Source organism: Anolis carolinensis, chromosome 1 (assembly GCF_035594765.1).
Source record: "Anolis carolinensis isolate JA03-04 chromosome 1, rAnoCar3.1.pri, whole genome shotgun sequence".
In the NCBI taxonomy this organism is placed as follows: Eukaryota; Metazoa; Chordata; class Lepidosauria; order Squamata; family Dactyloidae; genus Anolis; species Anolis carolinensis.
In genome coordinates this window covers 132,343,304-132,362,950 of record NC_085841.1, presented here as the reverse complement: position 1 = coordinate 132,362,950, position 19,647 = coordinate 132,343,304, and the positions used below count along the sequence as shown (strand labels likewise).

At 41.5% G+C, this 19,647-nt stretch overlaps 1 protein-coding gene across 2 annotated transcripts in view; it reads right to left on the bottom strand.

Moving 5' to 3' along the window:
- The window catches only part of pxdn (peroxidasin), a 96,106-nt gene that overhangs the window by 48,555 nt on the left and 27,904 nt on the right, over positions 1-19,647 (bottom strand). The window contains exons 2-4 of one of the 2 annotated variants that reach the window (XM_008118527.3): positions 7,466-7,537; positions 6,617-6,688; positions 2,512-2,583 (exon numbers count right to left, since the gene is read on the bottom strand). In XM_008118527.3, the coding sequence (XP_008116734.2) occupies positions 2,512-2,583; positions 6,617-6,688; positions 7,466-7,537 (216 nt within the window). The remainder of the gene's footprint in view (positions 1-2,511; positions 2,584-6,616; positions 6,689-7,465; positions 7,538-19,647) is intronic. The other variant, XM_008118531.3, reaches the window with a different exon arrangement.

The following is a 19,647-nucleotide window of genomic DNA, read 5'->3' as shown; positions in this document are numbered from 1 at the left end:
CTGACCATTAGGTCACTGTGAGTACAGATCAGCTAATGATCAGCCTAAGGGTGGCTACAAAAAGCATTCAGGCTGATCCGATTTAACCTATGGGCCAGGAGAGCAGGTGGAAATCAGACCCTTCCCGGCATCACCCAACCCATTTTGGTGTGGCTGAACATTGTGGATATTCCTCCACTTGGGATTCCCATCAGATATAATGCAGGCCTGAACCAGTATTTTCATTGCCCATTCCAACCTACATTGTTTATCTGTGCAGAATCACCTTAAGAAGAAACTGTGTCATACTCATACAAAATGCTAAGCCATGGGAAATCTTGACGTGACATGGACAAAGTAGAGGTTGGTACATGCAGTCCATTTGCTCACTCTCAATTCTTCCTGCTTGCATAGAAACTAAAACAGTTTGCTTAGTATGTTCTGCAAATGAAAATTCCTGCCTTGTTGTTTTCAAGCCATGTATCTGTAATCCAAATATTACCTTAGGTTATTTAATGCTAGCAGGGTCAAAAGATCTATCAGTGATGGGCTTGAAAAGAATTAAAAGAGGAAGATGAAATGGTATAGGATGCAGCAATTCTAGCATCCAGGTCAGAGACTTCCTGATGGTGTGACTGTTTTGCCTCAGAGGGAAAGCTTTGCCCAACCAGTAGCCTGTGAATGGAAGAAGCTGCAAGTATTGAATGTCTCCCTTATGGTATGAAATTATTGGCGGTCTCCATACAGAAACATGAAAAATTACAACTAAAGGCTGTACCCCATTGGATTCTAGGACTGGTTCCAAAGTGAGATTCCTAATGATTAGGAGTCAAGGGTTAACCAAAAACGCCAAATAAAACATTGGGCTGTATATTGCTTTGCTGACAATAAACCAAGATTCACCAGTGCTGTGAAAAAGCAGCTTGTATGTGTTTTAAGAAGTATGGTAAATGATTTGGCACAATGTACCACATAGAATGGTCCATATCAAAACAGCTTTAAGAGAAATTTTAAAGTGATACATCTGTGTAGGGTGACTTCAGATATAGTACAGCTCAGACTACTGATTACTGCTTTTCTGACTAAATTTATTATAATCTGTCCTCTTTTCCCCTGCACTGTCAAGTGCAGAGAAAGGGGGATAACAGTGTTTGGCTTTGTCACTTTGGAGCTGGTTATGCTGTTCACACTCTGTACAAAGTGCAGGGCTGCTTGAGAGTTTTGGCAACTTTGTTCAACTTTGCTTAGTGTGGGGCTAAACTGGTTCAGCCTAATTTACTTTGCACTGTGATTTGGAAGTGTATGTACACCTTTTGGACTCCCAGAAGACATTTCTGCTCCTCCTCAGGCTTTAAGGATAGTACAGCAGACCCTTAGATGGTAGACTCCTATAGGTTTCAACGGGCTAGCTCTCACCTCCCCCTTGAATGTGAGGTTTTGTTCGCAGCTATAAAAGAGTTGCCAAACATTGCCACAATCAAATTTCAGCTGTGCTGGACATTTCTGAGTCAAAAGCCATAGCTTACTCCAATAAATACAACATCTGGTTATTAAGCAGTATATTAATTTTTAAAAACCCATATACCCTTGTCTTGCACTCCAAAACCTGGTCTGCATTAGTTGTTCATTGTTCATACTTCCTGTGTCTGTCTTGGGAAGTGATTTTACAGACCAGATGAATTGCTTCTTTTCTTTACCAAACTGTGCAGTCATATAAATCCAACTAGCTGTTGAACCCAAAATACTCCCATAAAATTAACTGCTTTATGGCAAAGCAACACTTGTGTAAATGAAAGTGATTTAATGGGTCTGCTCTAGTGGGGACTACTTATTTGGGCTTAAATGTTTCATAGAACTAAATGGCAATCTTTACATACATGAATTCTACAAAGAGTTCAACCATCTGAATATTACAAACCATTTTTCTCTACAGAACAAAGCAAAATCACAATTATGATTATTTTCAATATTTTACTTCTAAAAATACAGAAATCAACATCAGAGTGTTGATTTTTCTTGGCCACTTTGTGGAGATCAAATTGCATGATGGTCAAACAACTAAACAAAATCTCGTGTAAGAAACTATAGTCTTTCTCCTACATGGTGTTGGCAAACTTTTGGAACTTCTTCTCTTCCTCTTCTCCTCAAAATCAGTTCCGGAATAATTTATGAGTGGAAACAGGAGATGCACCCACACTTGCACTGAATTCTGCAACTTCATTAGCAGATATCCAGTCTTGGATACAGCACTATATTTAATGTTGGTCACTCAAAATTGTGCTTTCTCTTGAAAGTAAAGTGGATTGATAGTCTTGGGCTATAAACCACAAATATGTGTGGAAGAGAAGGTAAGCAGAAGGAATAACTCTGACAAACACATTTCCTAGGTGCCAGTGACTGCAACCACATTGGACAAAAGACTCATTCTGTGCAGACATGCAAGGCATGCAAGCAAGAAATATTGAACAAAACGTGCACTTTTCCTCTGAGGCAACCAAGCAGATGACAGCACAGAAGAGAAAAGGCACTTACAGTTGTTCTAGAGAGGCAAGTCCTTTAAATGCTTGCCTGTCAATTGACTGGATTTCATTCTTGTACAAATAGCTGAAACAAGAAACAATCAGTAATATTAGTATACACAAACAAGAGCTACATTAATGTGGGAAAGAATTAAGGTGACACATGAGGACAGTCTTCCAAAATACACATTACAAAGCAACAAAACAAGACATGTATACACAACCCAAAAAGCATTTGTGATGAGAATTTGTGCTGAGGCCTCAAGAATCCAAACATAAACCGTGAAAGATTTAAAATGATGTATCAAAATGGCTTATTTTTTATTTAGTGTTGCTTTGTCTGTCCTTGCAGACCACAAACATAGAAAGAATTAGAGGACTATGGTAGAGATAACTACTCATAATATTGGAATTATTCATTATGACAATCCATTGCAAAGACAGTTAATCTACTATTCAATATGCAGAATGTATTTTAGCTGAAACAATGGCTTGTTGCTCTTCTATTTCTAAAATGTTACCAGATAAAAATGATATACAAATGAATGCCTAACCTAAATACTGTATTACTGCATCAAAGCCCAGAGATTGAGACAGTGTGGCTTTGAAAGGTTAAAGACGATACGCAACAAGGTGTTATTGGAGGAGTGTTTAACCATTTGTTAATGAACGGAATTGTACACAGACCTGATGTAGGATCCATCATAAGGTTGTGAACAAAGATCTTGCTAAACATAAAGTACATAAGTACATGACAATAAACATTAGCAGTTGAAAGACTCAAAACTCTAAAGCCAACGTATGACAAAAGCAATAAAAAGAGGTGTATTAATTCAATTTATTTTTGTTTTAAATAACAAGAACGAACATACACATTTAAACATGGGAGTTCTTGGTTGGTGATATAGCTAAACAAGGATTGAACAAAAAAGGGATACTAGAACACTAAAATATGGTTTCCTGAAATACGAGCTTTTTTTGTTTCTCATGACTTGCTTTATAGACTTTTTTAAAAAAAGAGGGAGGGACATTCTTTTTTGTTTTGTTTACTTTGCACATACATCTGCAAATATTTTATCTTCAGTTATCAAAGTCAACTTCTTTTCATTTTAAAAAGTAGAGATTGCAGAACTCCCCTCACCCAAATTAATTATCTAATACTAGCTGTGCCCGGCCACGCGTTGCTGTGGCAAAGTGGTGGTGGTATTGGTTAAAAATTGTTGTGTAATTTTTATTTGACGTTATTTGCAATTTTTTATTAATTGTATTGTAAGTTATATTTTATTTATTATATTTTATTATTTTCTTGTATTATTTTTAGTTATTTTCTGTTATTATAGTATTTTATTGTATTAGTTTTTGGTGTTTTTTATTATTTTTTATTGGGTTGCTAGGAGACCAAGTTGGAGGAGCTTAGTCTTCTAACTGGCAGCAATTGGATAAAAGCAATTATTCCTCTCTCTCTAATTAGGACTTTATTTTTCTTTTCTTTTTGTTGTATCAACCTATAGGCGTGGATGATGGGTTGTGTTATCAAATTTCGAGGTTGGGGGGCCTGTAGTTTTGTTGTTTTGTGGGTTGCTGTGATGCCATCACTCTTTTATATATATAGATTTAAAGCACTCAATTAAATGAAAAGACCTGTCACAGTTGCTACTATCTTAATCCTATGTTTAAGTGGGAGTACAAGACTGCCATCTACAGTGGCTGGGTAGATATAGTAAATAACCTATTTTGGGGGATTCACCTTCTGAAAAAAGGTCCACAAAAACATATTAATCTTCTGTCCGTCCTATCAGTGACTTGCTCAAAGTGGATGTCAAACAAAACAAAGAAGGAAAGGATGGCACAAACGTTTTTCCGAAAGGTCAGATACAGTGACCATTTTGTAAATAATGAATGTCTCATACATATAAAGGTATGTAACAAATATTGGACAAAATCATAATAATAAACCTTTAGAATTATTTCCTAGTATGCGCAGAGATATTTCATTTCCACTTTAGCATTTACATAACTCTGAAACAGCTATATATTTCATCTTAATTGTAATCTTAACATACGAAGGTACTCAGTATTGATTCAGCTTTACAAATAGGTTATACAAACCATATCCACTGGCCCAAAGAAAATGGAACCAGTTGAGCAGCATGTGAAAAGAAGTGGCAAGAGTAGTATCTTTCAACTAAAGTTGTTCTTGATCAAATAATACTGGGTGTTTAGGAATGAAATACAAGTTTCTCTGTTATTGCTTCCCTTTGCTTCTCAATTCCAAATCCACTCTTTTATTCAATTGTTCTTCTTCCTCTTCAGAATTTGCCATTACTATTTTCTCTCTCTAGATCTTTTGAATAGCGACAGAGATCTCAACCACCAGCGACAGAAATAGATCACCTTCTGGAATTTCGTGAACCCTGACTGGCTTTCATCCTCAACTTTTACTTCTCTGGAAACACTATCTGAGCCTCCATATCCTAGTCAACCCCTAGCTTTTAGTCAACAACCCACAACGTACAGTTGACCAGTGGACAGAACATCAAAACTGTATTTGCTATCCTCATTTTCTTCCATACTTTCCCTCTCCTTCTTGGCTTCTGTAATGGACACATTCTACTTTCTTTGCATTGCTTATGAAACTTTTGCCAGTCCTGCCCATCACAGTATAAGCTGTCAGCCTTTCTGAGCCAATGTAAAATTGTGTAGTTCATTAATGAGTAATAAGCCAAAGCTTTCTCATTGCTCTTCTAATGTATAATTTACCATTTATTTTACAATGGCACCTATTGAATTTTTGGCATAAGTCACTCTGACAATACTAAATGATCTGGTGGTAATTGACCAGCATACCCAGTCATATATTTTTTGTTACTGGACTCATTAGATCTACGAAGAGAGAGCAAGTTTGTGTTTTTGTATTAAGCCATCTGGAAGAGTGCGTGGGAAGTTCAGCTGCTATGTCATTCTGACATATATAGAAAGACCAATTTCTAATCTCACTTTCATATGGAATCTGAAAAAGAAAGATAGAGGCACCAAATATGGGCAAAGAGCCTCTAACAGAATAGTCTGCACCTGATCCTCCCTTGAAGAAAAAGAATGCCGATGAAAAGCTAATTCTTGCAAAGTCAGAAGTTGATCAAGGCAAATATATACTGGAACGTGAAGTATTAGCTTATCATGCCATACTGAATGAGAATCTTTTAGAATTCACATTGGCTGGGTCTGCCCAAACACTAGACAATAAAACACATAGGACGAGGAGGAGGAGTAGACCCCACTTACCTTGCAAATCCTAGCTTCTTTTACTCTTCTTCTATGCTGTGCGTCTGATTCACCCAGGCAACAGAAGGGAAGAACCAGGGGAAACAGAAACATGCAGCATACAGGAAAAGTAAAATGAGCCAGGATCTTCAGGGAAAGTGACATTGTGGCATGTGCAGGGTCTGCCATGCCTCTTGTTCCTGTGTGCTACATCTCCCTGTTTCCTCCACTTTCTCCCCTTTGCCCAGGTGAAACAGATAAAAGTGGCATGCCAGATGAGGAAAAGGATACAAGATCTACAGGGTAAATAAAGTGGTAAATAAAGTGGTGGCAGTGTGCCAGGCCTGCATCTCCTCTTCTTGTCTAATGGGACCATGGCTGGTAGCCCTTCTGGGAACTGCAGCGGAGGTACCCCATTTCCACTAACCCCATCCCCAAATAGTTGCACTTTTTCAACTTTCATCCTAAACTGTAATTGGCCCTCTATTTTCCTGAGGTTTAGGAAACATTTATTAATGATATGTTAACAAAAATAACTCTTCCAAAAAATTAATTAAAAAATATCCCGTTCTTTTGATTCCCAAGCATGTTCAATATTTTTTTATTCTTCTCATAGTGTGCTTTACTATTCTATGTTTAAAACACAATGAGAAGTCCATATCAAGTTATTACTATTTTAAATACTGCAAGTTACATTTATGTTCAATCCTGGATAAACTAAAGTGGGCATTATAAAAGTGATCAAAATGCTATAACCCCATGTATTTAGTTTTTTTAAAAAAACAAAAAAACAAGCATTTCCACAGAACAGCACATACCTCATATCTCTACCCCTCTTTAAAAATGTTTCAACTTACAGATATCTTAGATTCTCAAGGTCCTCAAATGCTCCAGTTGGTATTCTTTTAATGTGATTGTTGTTTAGAAGTCTGGAAAATAAGTGAAAACAGTTATATGCTTATTTTCCAGTGTGTTTACAAGAAAAATTGCACTGTTTCACTACATCAAACAACAAAACCAAAACATGCTTAAAATGATTTCATACAAGTGTAATCTTAATTTTATTTTATTTTGAAAATGCAGAGGAAGAAGAGAGAAGGGAAAGGGAAAACATTTCCAGTATATCGCACTCAGAAAACCTTTGAAGTCATGGGATAAATGTAAAAACTTGGCTTATAAACAAAACAGATAGATCAAGCAATGTGTACCTTTTTACCTTTCCTAATATTTTGGATACTGCTAATAAAGGCATAACTTTTGAGGCTATAGTTCACTTCAACCGCTAAGTAATGCCATTCAATTTGGCCTCCACTGATGTGTTTTGCCTACTAAAATATGCATTTAAAATAATGTGATATTTTGACTGATTCATGCAGCTGGAGTAAAATACTTTTCTTTGTGCTATAGAAATAAAGTAAATAAATTAATAAACACATAAAAATCACAGCAGCTTTGAAGAGGTTAATTTTATTAAGTGAAGATAGCAATAATACCATATATAGTTAAACTGGGACCCTTTCACAAAGCTATGTAACTCAGAATATCAAGACAGAAAATCCCACATTTTCTGCTTTGAACTGGGTTACCTCAGTCCGCACTACTATATTTTCCAGTTCAAAGCAGAAAATGTGGGATTTTATTCAGCTGTGTGGAAGGGGTCTGGTTTTACAAAAAAGAAAGCAAATTCTATCAAGATTAAAACTTACAATGTATTCAGATTTTTAAGCCGTCTGAATGCACCAGGTTGAATTTCCTTGATTCTGTTAAATCGCAGGTCCCTGTTAAAAAGGAAAAAAAAAAACAGCCTTATAAAAATTACTATTTTAAACAAGTATTTTAACAACTGTAAAACAAAACCTTGGTATTAGCCTTTGTGCCCACAAATGTAATATTAAAACACAGAAAATTGTAAACAACTGAAAATATTGTCTTTAGGTAAGGAACAAAAACACAATTAAACTGAAAGCTAGCTATCCTAGGTGAAAGAATGAATATATTTTGACAACTGTCACTCTGCATAAGGACATAAGAAAAGTCTAGCTGATCTTGATCTACATATATTTCAGAAATGCATTAAAACTTAATACTTTTAAATGTCTTAAAACAACAGCAAGCTGAATCATGCTTTTTGCATACTGCTACTAAAGTAGCATTTCCAGCATCAAATCCTACTACCCTTTGGTAAATTCTAAGTGCCTAGTGAGAACACTGTGAATTTGCAAGGCTACTTGCTAAAAATTGATATAAATGCGCTTCCACTTCCATTTTATATAACTAAAATAGTTGAGAATGATAACACTAACCGGAAAGAAGACAGACTATTAACCTTTTGTCGGAACACCACACATAGACAAGTAATTACAATTTTTCACATATGATTTCTCCCCAAAAAAAGTCATGCGTCTCATCAAGTTTATATAATATAGTTCAAAAATAATCAGGACTGAACCCAATGAAACATTTTATGTTACAGAAGTGGTGCCTGCATCCTTGCATATTACCACACTTTTCCAGAGCCGCAGTGGCGCAATGGAACCCTTGTGCTGGCTGGACTGATGACCTGGAGGTTGGGTTGCTGACTGGAAGGTTGCTGTTTTGAATCTGTGAGATAGGGTGAGCTCCTTTCTGTCAGCTCTAGCTTGCAGGGACATGAGAGAAGCCTCCTAGCAGGATGGTAACTGAAGAGGACTGAGGTGACAGGGATGGAATCCTTTTCTATCCTACCGCTGCCACCAATTGAAGAGAGCCCAATTTGTGGTACTCAACTCAGGCAGGGGAAATCTTTTTCTTAAATCCCACTGCTGCCTCCAATTCAGGAGATGTGTGCGCGTGTGAGAGGGAGGGATGGAGGATGTGTGAATGTATGACAGGGATGATTTAGTGGATAAGGAAGGATAACGGAACTGATTGGGTTTAAATGAGTAAAGATGGTAACTTATATAGAAAAGTACGGTAACTTATATAGATAGGTACGTTAACTGCCACCAACGTGAGGTAACAGGCTTACAGAGAGGCAAGGAGACTTATCTTTATGAACAATAACAAAATTCAAGTTTATTTTTGGTACATAAGCGTATGGTTTCAATCAGTAAACGTTCCGGATCTTAAGTTACAATGTAGTCTTTCTTGAATGGATATTTCTTAAATAACTTCTCTTCAACACAGTATACTAAACTCCCCCGATCAGCTTATATTCCCAGCCTTTCCCCTGAGTGACCATAAGCTGCCGTCCTTAGCTGATTTCCACAGCTCCTAATCTTTCCAAAACCTAACCGCAACTCTTCTTCTCAAACCCCCTAACAGCCACACCACTTAAAACCCTCACAGCAACTCAACTTTTAAAAGGGAATATGCTCCAACTGTCATCTTAGCCACGCCCCTTTTCTCCCAAGGGAAGCTGTGTTACCATGGCAACCTACCAAATGCTGCTTCCAGCTAGTTTCCATGCTAGGCTTTTCCTTGCTAATATATAATCCTTTTTTTTCTTTTAACAAACAAATAAATAAAATCATATCAATAATCTCTGTTTAACCCACAACTTCTCTACAGTAACAATTCACACCCTTTCAGCTTAAAAGGAGGGGTGTGGCAAATCTCCTCAGAAGAAATGTTGCCAATAAAACCTTAGGATAGGATCACCATAAATCTGAGTTGACTTGAAGGAATATAACAATAAATGAACAGTTACGGGGTTTTAACATCTGTTCCTTTTAAGGCACATTTAGTGGGGAAATGACAGTTAAGGAAGACTAAGATTATTTAATCTTTTCCGTCCTTCTGCCAGTGGGTAAAGATGCCCCTTTTATAGAGGCTATTGGATTTTCACTTGATTTCTTCACTGAAATAAGTGTGATCTTGGGTGCTGATTACATTTTTATAAGTATGTCTTTAGTGTGATTTATTTTACGTTTTAATTAGAATTTTCCACATTATGACTTTTTGTACAAAATAATATACAGTAATTGCACAAAATATTAGAAACTACACAGATATACAGTCTTGGGTACTTCAAATTAATCCACCTTTAAATACAACCATGAGCTTAATAACAACACAAAATGTGGGGAAACATATATAGCTTTTGGCAATGACAGCTGGAATGCACCAGCATACTTTCCATATAATGATATCTTCAAAATCTTGGAACCAAGTAAATCAGGGAGCTTATGTTTTCTTTGGACACTCTTTGTTCTTCCATTAAAAACTGCCTAGAGGGCAAACTTATCTTTTCGCATATGCTAAGCTTGAGAGATTGGTATATATTATCTTTTCTTTTGTTCCTGCTTTTGTCCTGTTCGGGGGGGGGGGGGGGGCAACGCAAAAGTGATCTTTTCACCGATAGTCAACCTTACAGTTGCACGGTTCACAACTTATTTTGGAAAAACAGTATCAGAAAGAAATCTTGCTACAAAGAAAAAGAAAGAAATGAAGTTTTCTTCTGTCAGAAACCAGTCAAGCATTTCCAAAATTAACTCTTTTTGATCTCTATAGTCCAGTGTCTTTGCAACAATTTCTCTGACAGACCTTAGGAAAATGCTGGCTTTAGACTAGCCTCCAAATGACACATATATCTGAGAAATTTAAATTCTGTTCTCCTAAAATATTGATGGAGAAAATTGTGCTCATTTTAAAAACTTATAGTTATAGAATTTTTTTAAAAAATTGAAAAATGCTTTTAAAACTTTGACACAATTTTATCTTAATTTGGACAGTCGAAATATTATTGAAGTACTCAAACTGCTTAAAAACATCATAATTATAACAGAGGTGGTTACTATCCTTTCCTATTGCTCAAATGCCTTCAAATAAAACAACCTTGGCCTGGAAACATGCAAATCTCTCCCAGAAACTTCAAAGATGCATCAGAAGTTAGATGAATCATCACCTTCAGAACCGGTGTAGAAATTAAGCTTTGCAGGTTCTCGGTGCCACAAACAATATAGAAGACATTTGGGAGTTTGTGAGGAAACAGACATTTTCATCAGGTTTGTGGTAGTTGGTATTAATACATTTGGATTTTGTATCTCTAATTAGTTCCTTTTACAGATATCACCTACACAAATATTCAAGAGTTTCTGATTAATCACAAACCTTTTGATCAATGTGTTTATAGAAGTCATATCATTCCTTTCCAAAGCTGCATGATAAGTTATTATTTTCTAGCCTTAACAACAGCTTTCCTGAAAATAGCTACAACTAATAGTGTCAGACCCCTGGCAGCTGGGCACCAAGAACCATACACGGAGGCCAGTCTCTATCTAATATCTTTATTAAGGAAATATATAAAAGCAATAAAAACAAGTGAAGAATATAGTTCAGAAGCAGACCTTTCAAATGAGGTCAAATATAGTCCAAAAATGTATAGTCCAATAAATGATATTAGAGTTCAAAGTTCTTTATCCAATACCGAAACACACACTATTGGCAAGCAATAGCGTGGGGAAATGTCAGAGTCTTAAGAGTCCAAGGTAGCTTGACAACAAGGCTGGAACAAGGCTGGATATAACTTGGTTCTTTAACAAGGTCCGTGACTAGGTACAAGGTAACCACTGAATCCTGGAACAAGGTCCGTGGTTAAAAGCAAAGCGATGTAAAATCTTGAATACTTGATCCGGGAGGCAAGGAACTGGGGTTACGAAGTCCACACACGATCTCACTCCTGAAGCTGATCTGTTGACTCCGCAAAGAATCTCCCGCGCCAAACACCTATATTGGGTCTCGTTTTCCCAACAATCTCTTTCCCTAGAGAACGAGAAGCGAAACCCAACTCTGTCCAGATGCAAGACTCCTTAGAATTTCCCAAGGGAAGCAGGCCTAATCAGCCTGTTGTTTGGCAGCGATCCGTAAACTCCTGCAATTTGCTTCTCTGACTCCTCTGTCTCTAGAGTAAGATTCCCTCCTGGGAAACGGAGGCGAGGAATGCCCAAGGTCTGTTTTACTGAATTCTTGAGGACAAACATCAACATCCGGCAGGTGAAAGGACTCCGGCTCTTGTTGAACCGGCGAAAACACCATGTTTTCATCTTCATCTGCCACGATAGTACTAGGAGCAGGACTACAAGGCCCATGAGACATCACACTATCCCCTCTCCCAAGGCCCCCCTCATTCAGGGCCCGTCCCCGAGAGTCGCGGGGCCGCGGCTTGGTAGGGTAGGCCTGATGGAAGCGGCGGACCAAATCAGGGGCGTGGACTGTGGAAGCGTCTTCCCAGGAGCGTTCTTCTGGGCCAAAACCCACCCAATCAATGAGATACTGAAGGCGGCGGCGATGGAAGCGAGAATCCAAAATGTCCTGAACCTCGAATTCCTCCTCTCCGTCCACTAAAACTGGGGTGGGGGGCGGCCGGCTCGCGTCGGGGCGTACACCATCCGCCGGAAGGAGCAAGGAACGGTGGAACACCGGATGAATGCACATGGAGCGCGGAAGTTGGAGTTTGAAAGTCACGGGGTTAAGTTGCGCCACCACTGGGTAGGGACCAATGAAACGGGCATCTAACTTCCGGCAGGGACGGTGGGAGGGCAAAAAGCGAGTGGACAACAGAACCCGATCTCCTACCTTGATCTCGGGGCCCAGCTGGCGATGGCTGTCAGCGTGGCGTTTGTAGTCCTCCTTGGCTTGATCAAGTTGCTGGTGCAAGAGTTCTTGCACCGCTGTGAGTTCCTGTAGCCAATCTTCTGCCGCAGGGACTTCTGAGGTCTCCATGATGGGAGGAAAGAAACGAGGATGAAAAACATAATTCGCAAAAAATGGGGTTTCTTTAGTTGAATTCTGGACACCATTGTTGTAAGCAAACTCTGACAGAGGTAATAGGGAAGCCCAATTGTCCTGTTGGTAGTTTACATAACAGCGAAGATATTGTTCCAAAGTGGCATTGGTGCGCTCGGTTTGTCCATCTGTTTGGGGATGATGAGCTGAGGATAAACGGGAGTCTATGCCCAATAGTTTTTGCAGGGCTTTCCAAAAACGAGAGGTGAATTGGGATCCACGGTCAGTGACCAAATTCTTGGGCAATCCATGTAGTCGGAATACATGCTGAAGGAATAAATCTGCAGTCTCTTTGGCCGTGGGAAGGCCATCGCAGGGAATGAAATGGGCCAACTTGGTGAAAAGGTCTACCACTACTAGAATCGTGGTGAATCCAAGGGAGGGTGGTAGATCAGTGATAAAATCCGCAGAAATTATCTCCCATGGGCGAGAAGGAGTGGGAAGGGGATGTAGTAGCCCTGACGGCTTCTCCCTTCGCGTCTTGGAGCGCTGGCATACAGGGCAGGTGTTAACATAATTCTCCACATCTTTGCGAATCTTGGGCCACCAGAAGTCTCGCAGAATTAAGTGTATGGTTTTGAATAGTCCAAAATGTCCGGCAGGCTTGCTGTCATGGCACAAACGAAGTGCCTTTTCTCTGCCGGGGCCTGGAGGGATGTAAACATGATTCCTGTAGCATAATAGATCGTTCTTGAGTGAGAAAGGGAAACGTAGTCCTTGGCGAATCTGTTCTTGAGCCCAGGCATCTGTCTGTTGACTGGCCCTAATCTCTTGAGTGAAAGGGGATTCTGGGTTAGGAGGAGCTGGCTCAATTGAAGTGGATTTGGTGTTTCCCACTGTGAGCATGGCAAAGTTCTCGGGTTGCAGCAATCGAGATTCTGAGGTGTCTCTGCGCCCTGCTGCATACTCTGGTTTCCGTGACAGGGCATCTGCTTGCTTGGTCTGAGCCGGAGTCACATAATGGATCCGGAAGTCAAAACGTTCAAAGAACAAAGCCCAGCGTTGTTGCCTTTGGTTTAGCTTTCGTGCGGTTCTTAGATGCTCCAAATTCCGATGGTCAGTATGAACTTCAATTGGGAATTTGGCCCCTTCTAACCAATGTCTCCAATTTTCAAAGGCTGCCTTTATGGCCAAGAGTTCCTTTCCCCAAATGGTATAGTTCCTCTCTGGGGCCGTTAGTTGTCGTGAGTAATAGGCACAAGGATGGAGATGTTCTCCCACTGGTTGCATCAGCACAGCCCCTATTGCCACATCAGAGGCATCAGCCTGCACAACAAAAGGGGTTTTAGGATCAGGGTGCTGTAGAATTGGCTGGGTCGTGAATAATTGCTTTAGCTGGTGGAACCCTTTTTCGGCTTGTTCTGTCCAACGGAAAGGTTGTTTCCCTCGGATGCAGATGGTGATTGGGTCAGACCAGCGAGCGAAGTCTGGGATGAATTTGCGGTAATAGTTTGCAAACCCCAAGAAGCGCTGTACTTCCTTTTTGTTAGTTGGCGCCCGCCATTCCAATACGGCCGAAACCTTTGCCGGGTCCATGGATAGTCCTAGTGGCGAGACGTGGTATCCCAGGAAGTCTACCTCTTGTAAATCAAAGGCGCATTTCTCTAACTTGGCATATAGTCCATGATCCCGCAATCGTTGTAGCACCATTCTGACGTGCTGGTCGTGTTCCGTCTCTGATTTTGAGAACACCAAAAAGTCGTCCAAGTATATGATCAAGAACTGATCTAGATAGTCTTGGAAGATATCGTTGACAAAATGCTGGAACGTTGCGGGGGCTCCAGATAATCCGAAATTCATGACTAGGGACTCGTATAATCCGAATTTGGTCTGCAAGGCGGTTTTCCATTCGTCCCCCTCTCTTATGCGAACCAGATTGTAAGCCCCGCGAAGATCCAGTTTGGTGTAAACCTTGGCCCCTTGGAGTCGGTCCAATAGGTCCGAGATCAGTGGCAATGGGTAGCGGTTCCGCTTCGTGATGTTGTTCAGTGCCCGATAGTCCACAACCAAGCGTAGGTCCCCTGACTTCTTTTTCACAAACATCACTGGGGAAGCGGCTGGGGATTGAGAGGGTCTGATGAACCCCTTGCGGAGGTTTGACTCTATAAACTCCCGGAGAGCTTCCTGCTCTGGTTCAGTCAGGGAGTAGAGGTGTCCTCGCGGAATTGGGGCCCCCTCCACCAGGTCAATGGCACAGTCATAGGGTCTATGTGGGGGTAGTTTCTCGGCTTCTTTTTCATTGAAGACATCCCAAAAGTCCGAATATTTCTTGGGCAGGGTGATGATGGGTTCTGCATCTGTGGCATGGCAGACCTTGGCTACTAGACAATGATTTTGGCAATACCTTGAGGCGAACTGCAGTTCTCTGTTGGACCAGGAGATGTTTGGGTCATGGAGTGTCAGCCACGGGATACCCAAGATCACGAGGAAATGAGGAACCTCGGTGACGAAGAAGGAGATTTCTTCCATGTGTTCCCTTATCCACATTCTGGTGGGCTCGGTCCATTGGCTTACTGGACCTGTCTTCAGGGGTCGGCCGTCTATGGCTTGCACCACCCGGGCGTTCTTGAAATCATGATATTGTAGTCCCAGAGAGTTAGCATAGTCTCTATCGATGAAATTGTTTGTTGCCCCTGAGTCTATCATGGCATGGATCATGATGGGTCCCTTTTTTACTGACCACAGTGTGAGCACCAGGAGAAATAGGACCCCCGTTAGTGGCTCTTGAGTGGAGTTTTTGACTGGGTTGGCGAGCCCTTCTACGCCCGGTCGTTGGCTTCCCCCGTCGGCTTTGTTCCAGCCGCCTCGGCAGCCTCCGCCTCCGCGGAAGCTGCCGCCGCCAGACGGTCGGGGGGCTTCTTCTTGGCTGGGCACTCCCTGGCGAAGTGGCCCCCATTCCCACATACCAGCATAGATTCAAGCGTTGGCCGCCGCCTTTTCAGCAACATCCAGCCTGGGGTGCACATTGCCCAACTGCATCGGCTCCTCCTCGCTTCCCATGGGGGTAGGGGCTGGCGGAGGGGGTCTCCATACTGGACGAGGCTGAACACTGGTAGAAGTGGGGGGCTTTACTCCGGCTCTTCCACTCTGACCTCGGAGCCACTGCTTCTTGTTGGCAAGCAGGACTTCAGCCCGTAAACATTGGGCGATGAGTCTTTCAAGAGTCCCAGGGGGGTCCACCTTAGAGATTTCTTCCTGCATCTCGAGGAAATCTTCCTGCATTCCTGCCTTCGCGAAACTGTCCTCTGAGGGCTATATCGTTCCAGCCGGTGTTTTGAGCCAACACCCGGAACTCGGCTATGTACCGGGACAACGGTCTGTCCCCTTGGAAGAGGCGTCGGAGTTTGTGGCCGGCCGCCTCCTCATCATCCTCGATCCCCCAGGTTTTTCGAAGATGGGCCAGAAATTGCTGTGCGGTGTTTAGGTGCGTGGAACCCGCATCGTACAACGCCGTCGCCCAAGTGGCCGCAGGCCCATCTAGGAGACTGAAAATCCACGCCACCTTGACATCTTCTTGGGCAAACTCGGCGTGGCGGGCTTCTAAGTACGCCTGGCACTGGCGACGGAAGACATGAACCTTGGAGGCTTCTCCGGAAAACTTGGTTGGTAGCACTAGGGCAGGGAGACGGGCTCCGCGTTCCTTCAAGCCCCGTATTTCTGCCTCCTGCTCTCGGAGTTTGTCCCGGATCCGGTTGAATTCGTCCTGGGAAATGGTGTAACTGGGTGGTGGAGCAGGGGCACCCGCTCCGGCTCCTGGTGTGACAGACATATTGGCCTTAGGTTGCTTGGTGCTGTGGGTGGCGGAGTCAAACTGTCAGACCCCTGGCAGCTGGGCACCAAGAACCATACACGGAGGCCAGTCTCTATCTAATATCTTTATTAAGGAAATATATAAAAGCAATAAAAACAAGTGAAGAATATAGTTCAGAAGCAGACCTTTCAAATGAGGTCAAATATAGTCCAAAAATGTATAGTCCAATAAATGATATTAGAGTTCAAAGTTCTTTATCCAATACCGAAACACACACTATTGGCAAGCAATAGCGTGGGGAAATGTCAGAGTCTTAAGAGTCCAAGGTAGCTTGACAACAAGGCTGGAACAAGGCTGGATATAACTTGGTTCTTTAACAAGGTCCGTGACTAGGTACAAGGTAACCAGTGAATCCTGGAACAAGGTCCGTGGTTAAAAGCAAAGCGATGCAAAATCTTGAATACTTGATCTGGGAGGCAAGGAACTGGGGTTACGAAGTCCACATACGATCTCACTCCCGATGCTGATCTGTTGACTCCGCAAAGAATCTCCCGCGCCAAACACCTATATTGGGTCTCGTTTTCCCGCCAACAATCTCTTTCCCTAGAGAACGAGAAGCGAAACGCAACTCTGTCCAGATGCAAGACTCCTTAGAATTTCCCAAGGGAAGCAGGCCTAATCAGCCTGTTGTTTGGCAGCGATCCGTAAACTCCTGCAATTTGCTTTTCTGACTCCTCTGTCTCTAGAGTAAGATTCCCTCCTGGGAAACGGAGGCGAGGAATGCCCAAGGTCTGTTTTACTGAATTCTTGAGGACAAACATCAACATCCGGCAGGTGAAAGGACTCCGGCTCTTGTTGAACCGGCGAAAACACCATGTTTTCATCTTCATCTGCCACGATAGTACTAGGAACAGGACTACAAGGCCCATGGGGCATCACAAATAGCACAAGGTCCTCCCCACTTCCATTAGTTATGGAATAGAAATTTCACAAGCCCATTGATAACAGCAGCTCTCAGTTGGGGAATGTTGCATTATGGCAGAACATCTCCAAGAACATCTCCAAGTTAGGTTTTATATCACAGTTTGATTGAAACATTATTTTTGCTTGCTTCCCTTCCCAATTGCCAACAACTTCCTCTGTATTGCTCAGCTGCTGCACATTTACAACAGTCTCAATGGCCTCGTCTACACTGCCATATAATGCAGTTTCATTGCCTTGAACTGCATTATATGGCAGTATATATTCAGAAAATGGAGTTCAATGCAGTTAACCTGCATTATATGGTAGTGTAGATGGGGCCTGAAGCTTTATGGTTCCTGAGGCTTTGGGCAGTTTGAAGACCAAGGTATTGTGAAGCTAAAGCAGAAGGACCTTCATGCTTCAGTTTCAAGTGTGATAAGGACAGACTGGAAACTAACATCAGAGCATTCTCCCTGACTTTTCTCTCTCTGGGCCCTTCCAGACAGAGTCCAAAATGCAGGATCTGTTGCGCTTTTACCAGAGGCATCCTAACGACACCTCCAGCAAAAGCAAAGTAATTAGGGACAAAGCAGGTAAACCCTACTTTGTCTCAAATTACTTTGATACTCCATTAGAATCAGGCCTTCCTGAAAGGCCCAGATCTAATGAAGTATTGGTACAGTGGGGACTGATCCAGTCCCCACAGCCCACCTTGGTTCTTCAGGCTTCCAAAAGCCTGGAGAACCAAGGAGCGCAACCACCCCCTCCCACCTCCCACCCCAAACACTTTAAAATGAAATAAAAAACTTACTGGGTTACCATGAGGCTTCTCCGATATATAAAAATGTTGTACTAGAAGGCATAGGGTGAGATTGCTCCTCATCCCTTCTCCTGGCGCATCTGGAGCAGCCTCATAGCAACCCAGTAAGTTATTTCATTTTAAGGCTTTTTTGGGGGGAGGGGTTTTTGAGATGGCACCATTCCAGCGCAGTAGTTACCGCAATGGAATGGGGACAACCCCCAGGAATGCCCGCTTCCTTTGGAAGCCCGTGGGGACTTAAACCTGCTTCAGAGGGGATTAGGTTTAAGTCTAGTGTGGAAGTGGCCTATGTCTTGTCTGGTCAGGAGGGTATGACTTTGCTTGATCAGATCATTTCCTGTTCTTTAAATACGAGTATGTGGGCATTTCAGGTAGAAAGCAGCTATCAATCATGCACAGCCCACTATCTGATTCATCCAATCAGAAATCAAGGAGAAGAAGGGCAGCAGTCTGAGTATTCTTTGCATAATTCAGCAATTTCTGCACAATGGTGTTTTTAAAGGAAAACAACCCGAAGTTCAATTACTGTCTCACAGTATATACTGATAAGATATTACTGGTAAAAACATGGCATCAAAGTTTGAATCTGTGCTCAATTCAATATAGCAAAACCTGTTGATTCTACAAAGACAGTAATAAACGCAATAAAGCTTTCTATAATATGTGTCAAAACTGGCCAGCTGACAAGAGCTACTGTTCTTGCATACTGTAGTTTATTGCCTGCCACACAATAAAGATGGCACATGCTGTTACAATGTGTTTTAAAGACAAAAAAAACATTTTCCAAAATCCTCCATATCATTTTTTTCTTTTATTAAAAATAGGTTATTACATTTCTTTTAGCATGGGAAATACTAAAACAGTATGAGTCTGAAATCCTATACATGGTTACCTGGGAGTAACAAGTAATGAATACTATTTTGTTTACTTCCAAGTGTGTATGTCTAGGACTGGTTTCTGATGAGTGTGGAATTAAGGAAATTCATCATGACAAAACAACTTATACATAGGCATTTTATGCTTTTCCCCATCTTGGAATGTACAGTGGGATCTTGGTAACAACTGAAGGTTGGTTCCAGGCCCCCCAATAATATCAAGATCTGTGGATGCTCAATTCCTACTATATACAATGGCATAGGAAAACGGTGTCCCTTATATAAAATAGTAAAATCTAAGTTTGCTTTTTGTCCCCTGATGGGTGAGAAGGGCGGGGTAGAAGTGATGATGTAATAAATTTTGAAAGTTAGTGAATTGGTGGATTCAGATTTCATGGGAACGGAGGACCAACCGTACAGTTTTAAAGAGGTAATATCATTGAGAAGTCAAATTTCTGCTACTTGGGATTACAGAGCCTAGTTTTGGGGGGTGGGGGACGGACGGACACAAAAACAACTAAAAATAGATGGATATGAGATGCAGCTGTGACCCCTCCATGTCCACAGTTTACTCAACAGCACCGGATGGTAAACATTAAGCCTCTTCATTCAGTTTCCCTGAAACTAACAAAAGGTCTGCAACTGCCAGAAAGACTGTTTTTCTTGTATATACCTTATTCTTAATCCCCTTTTATTATTATTAAAGGCCAATGA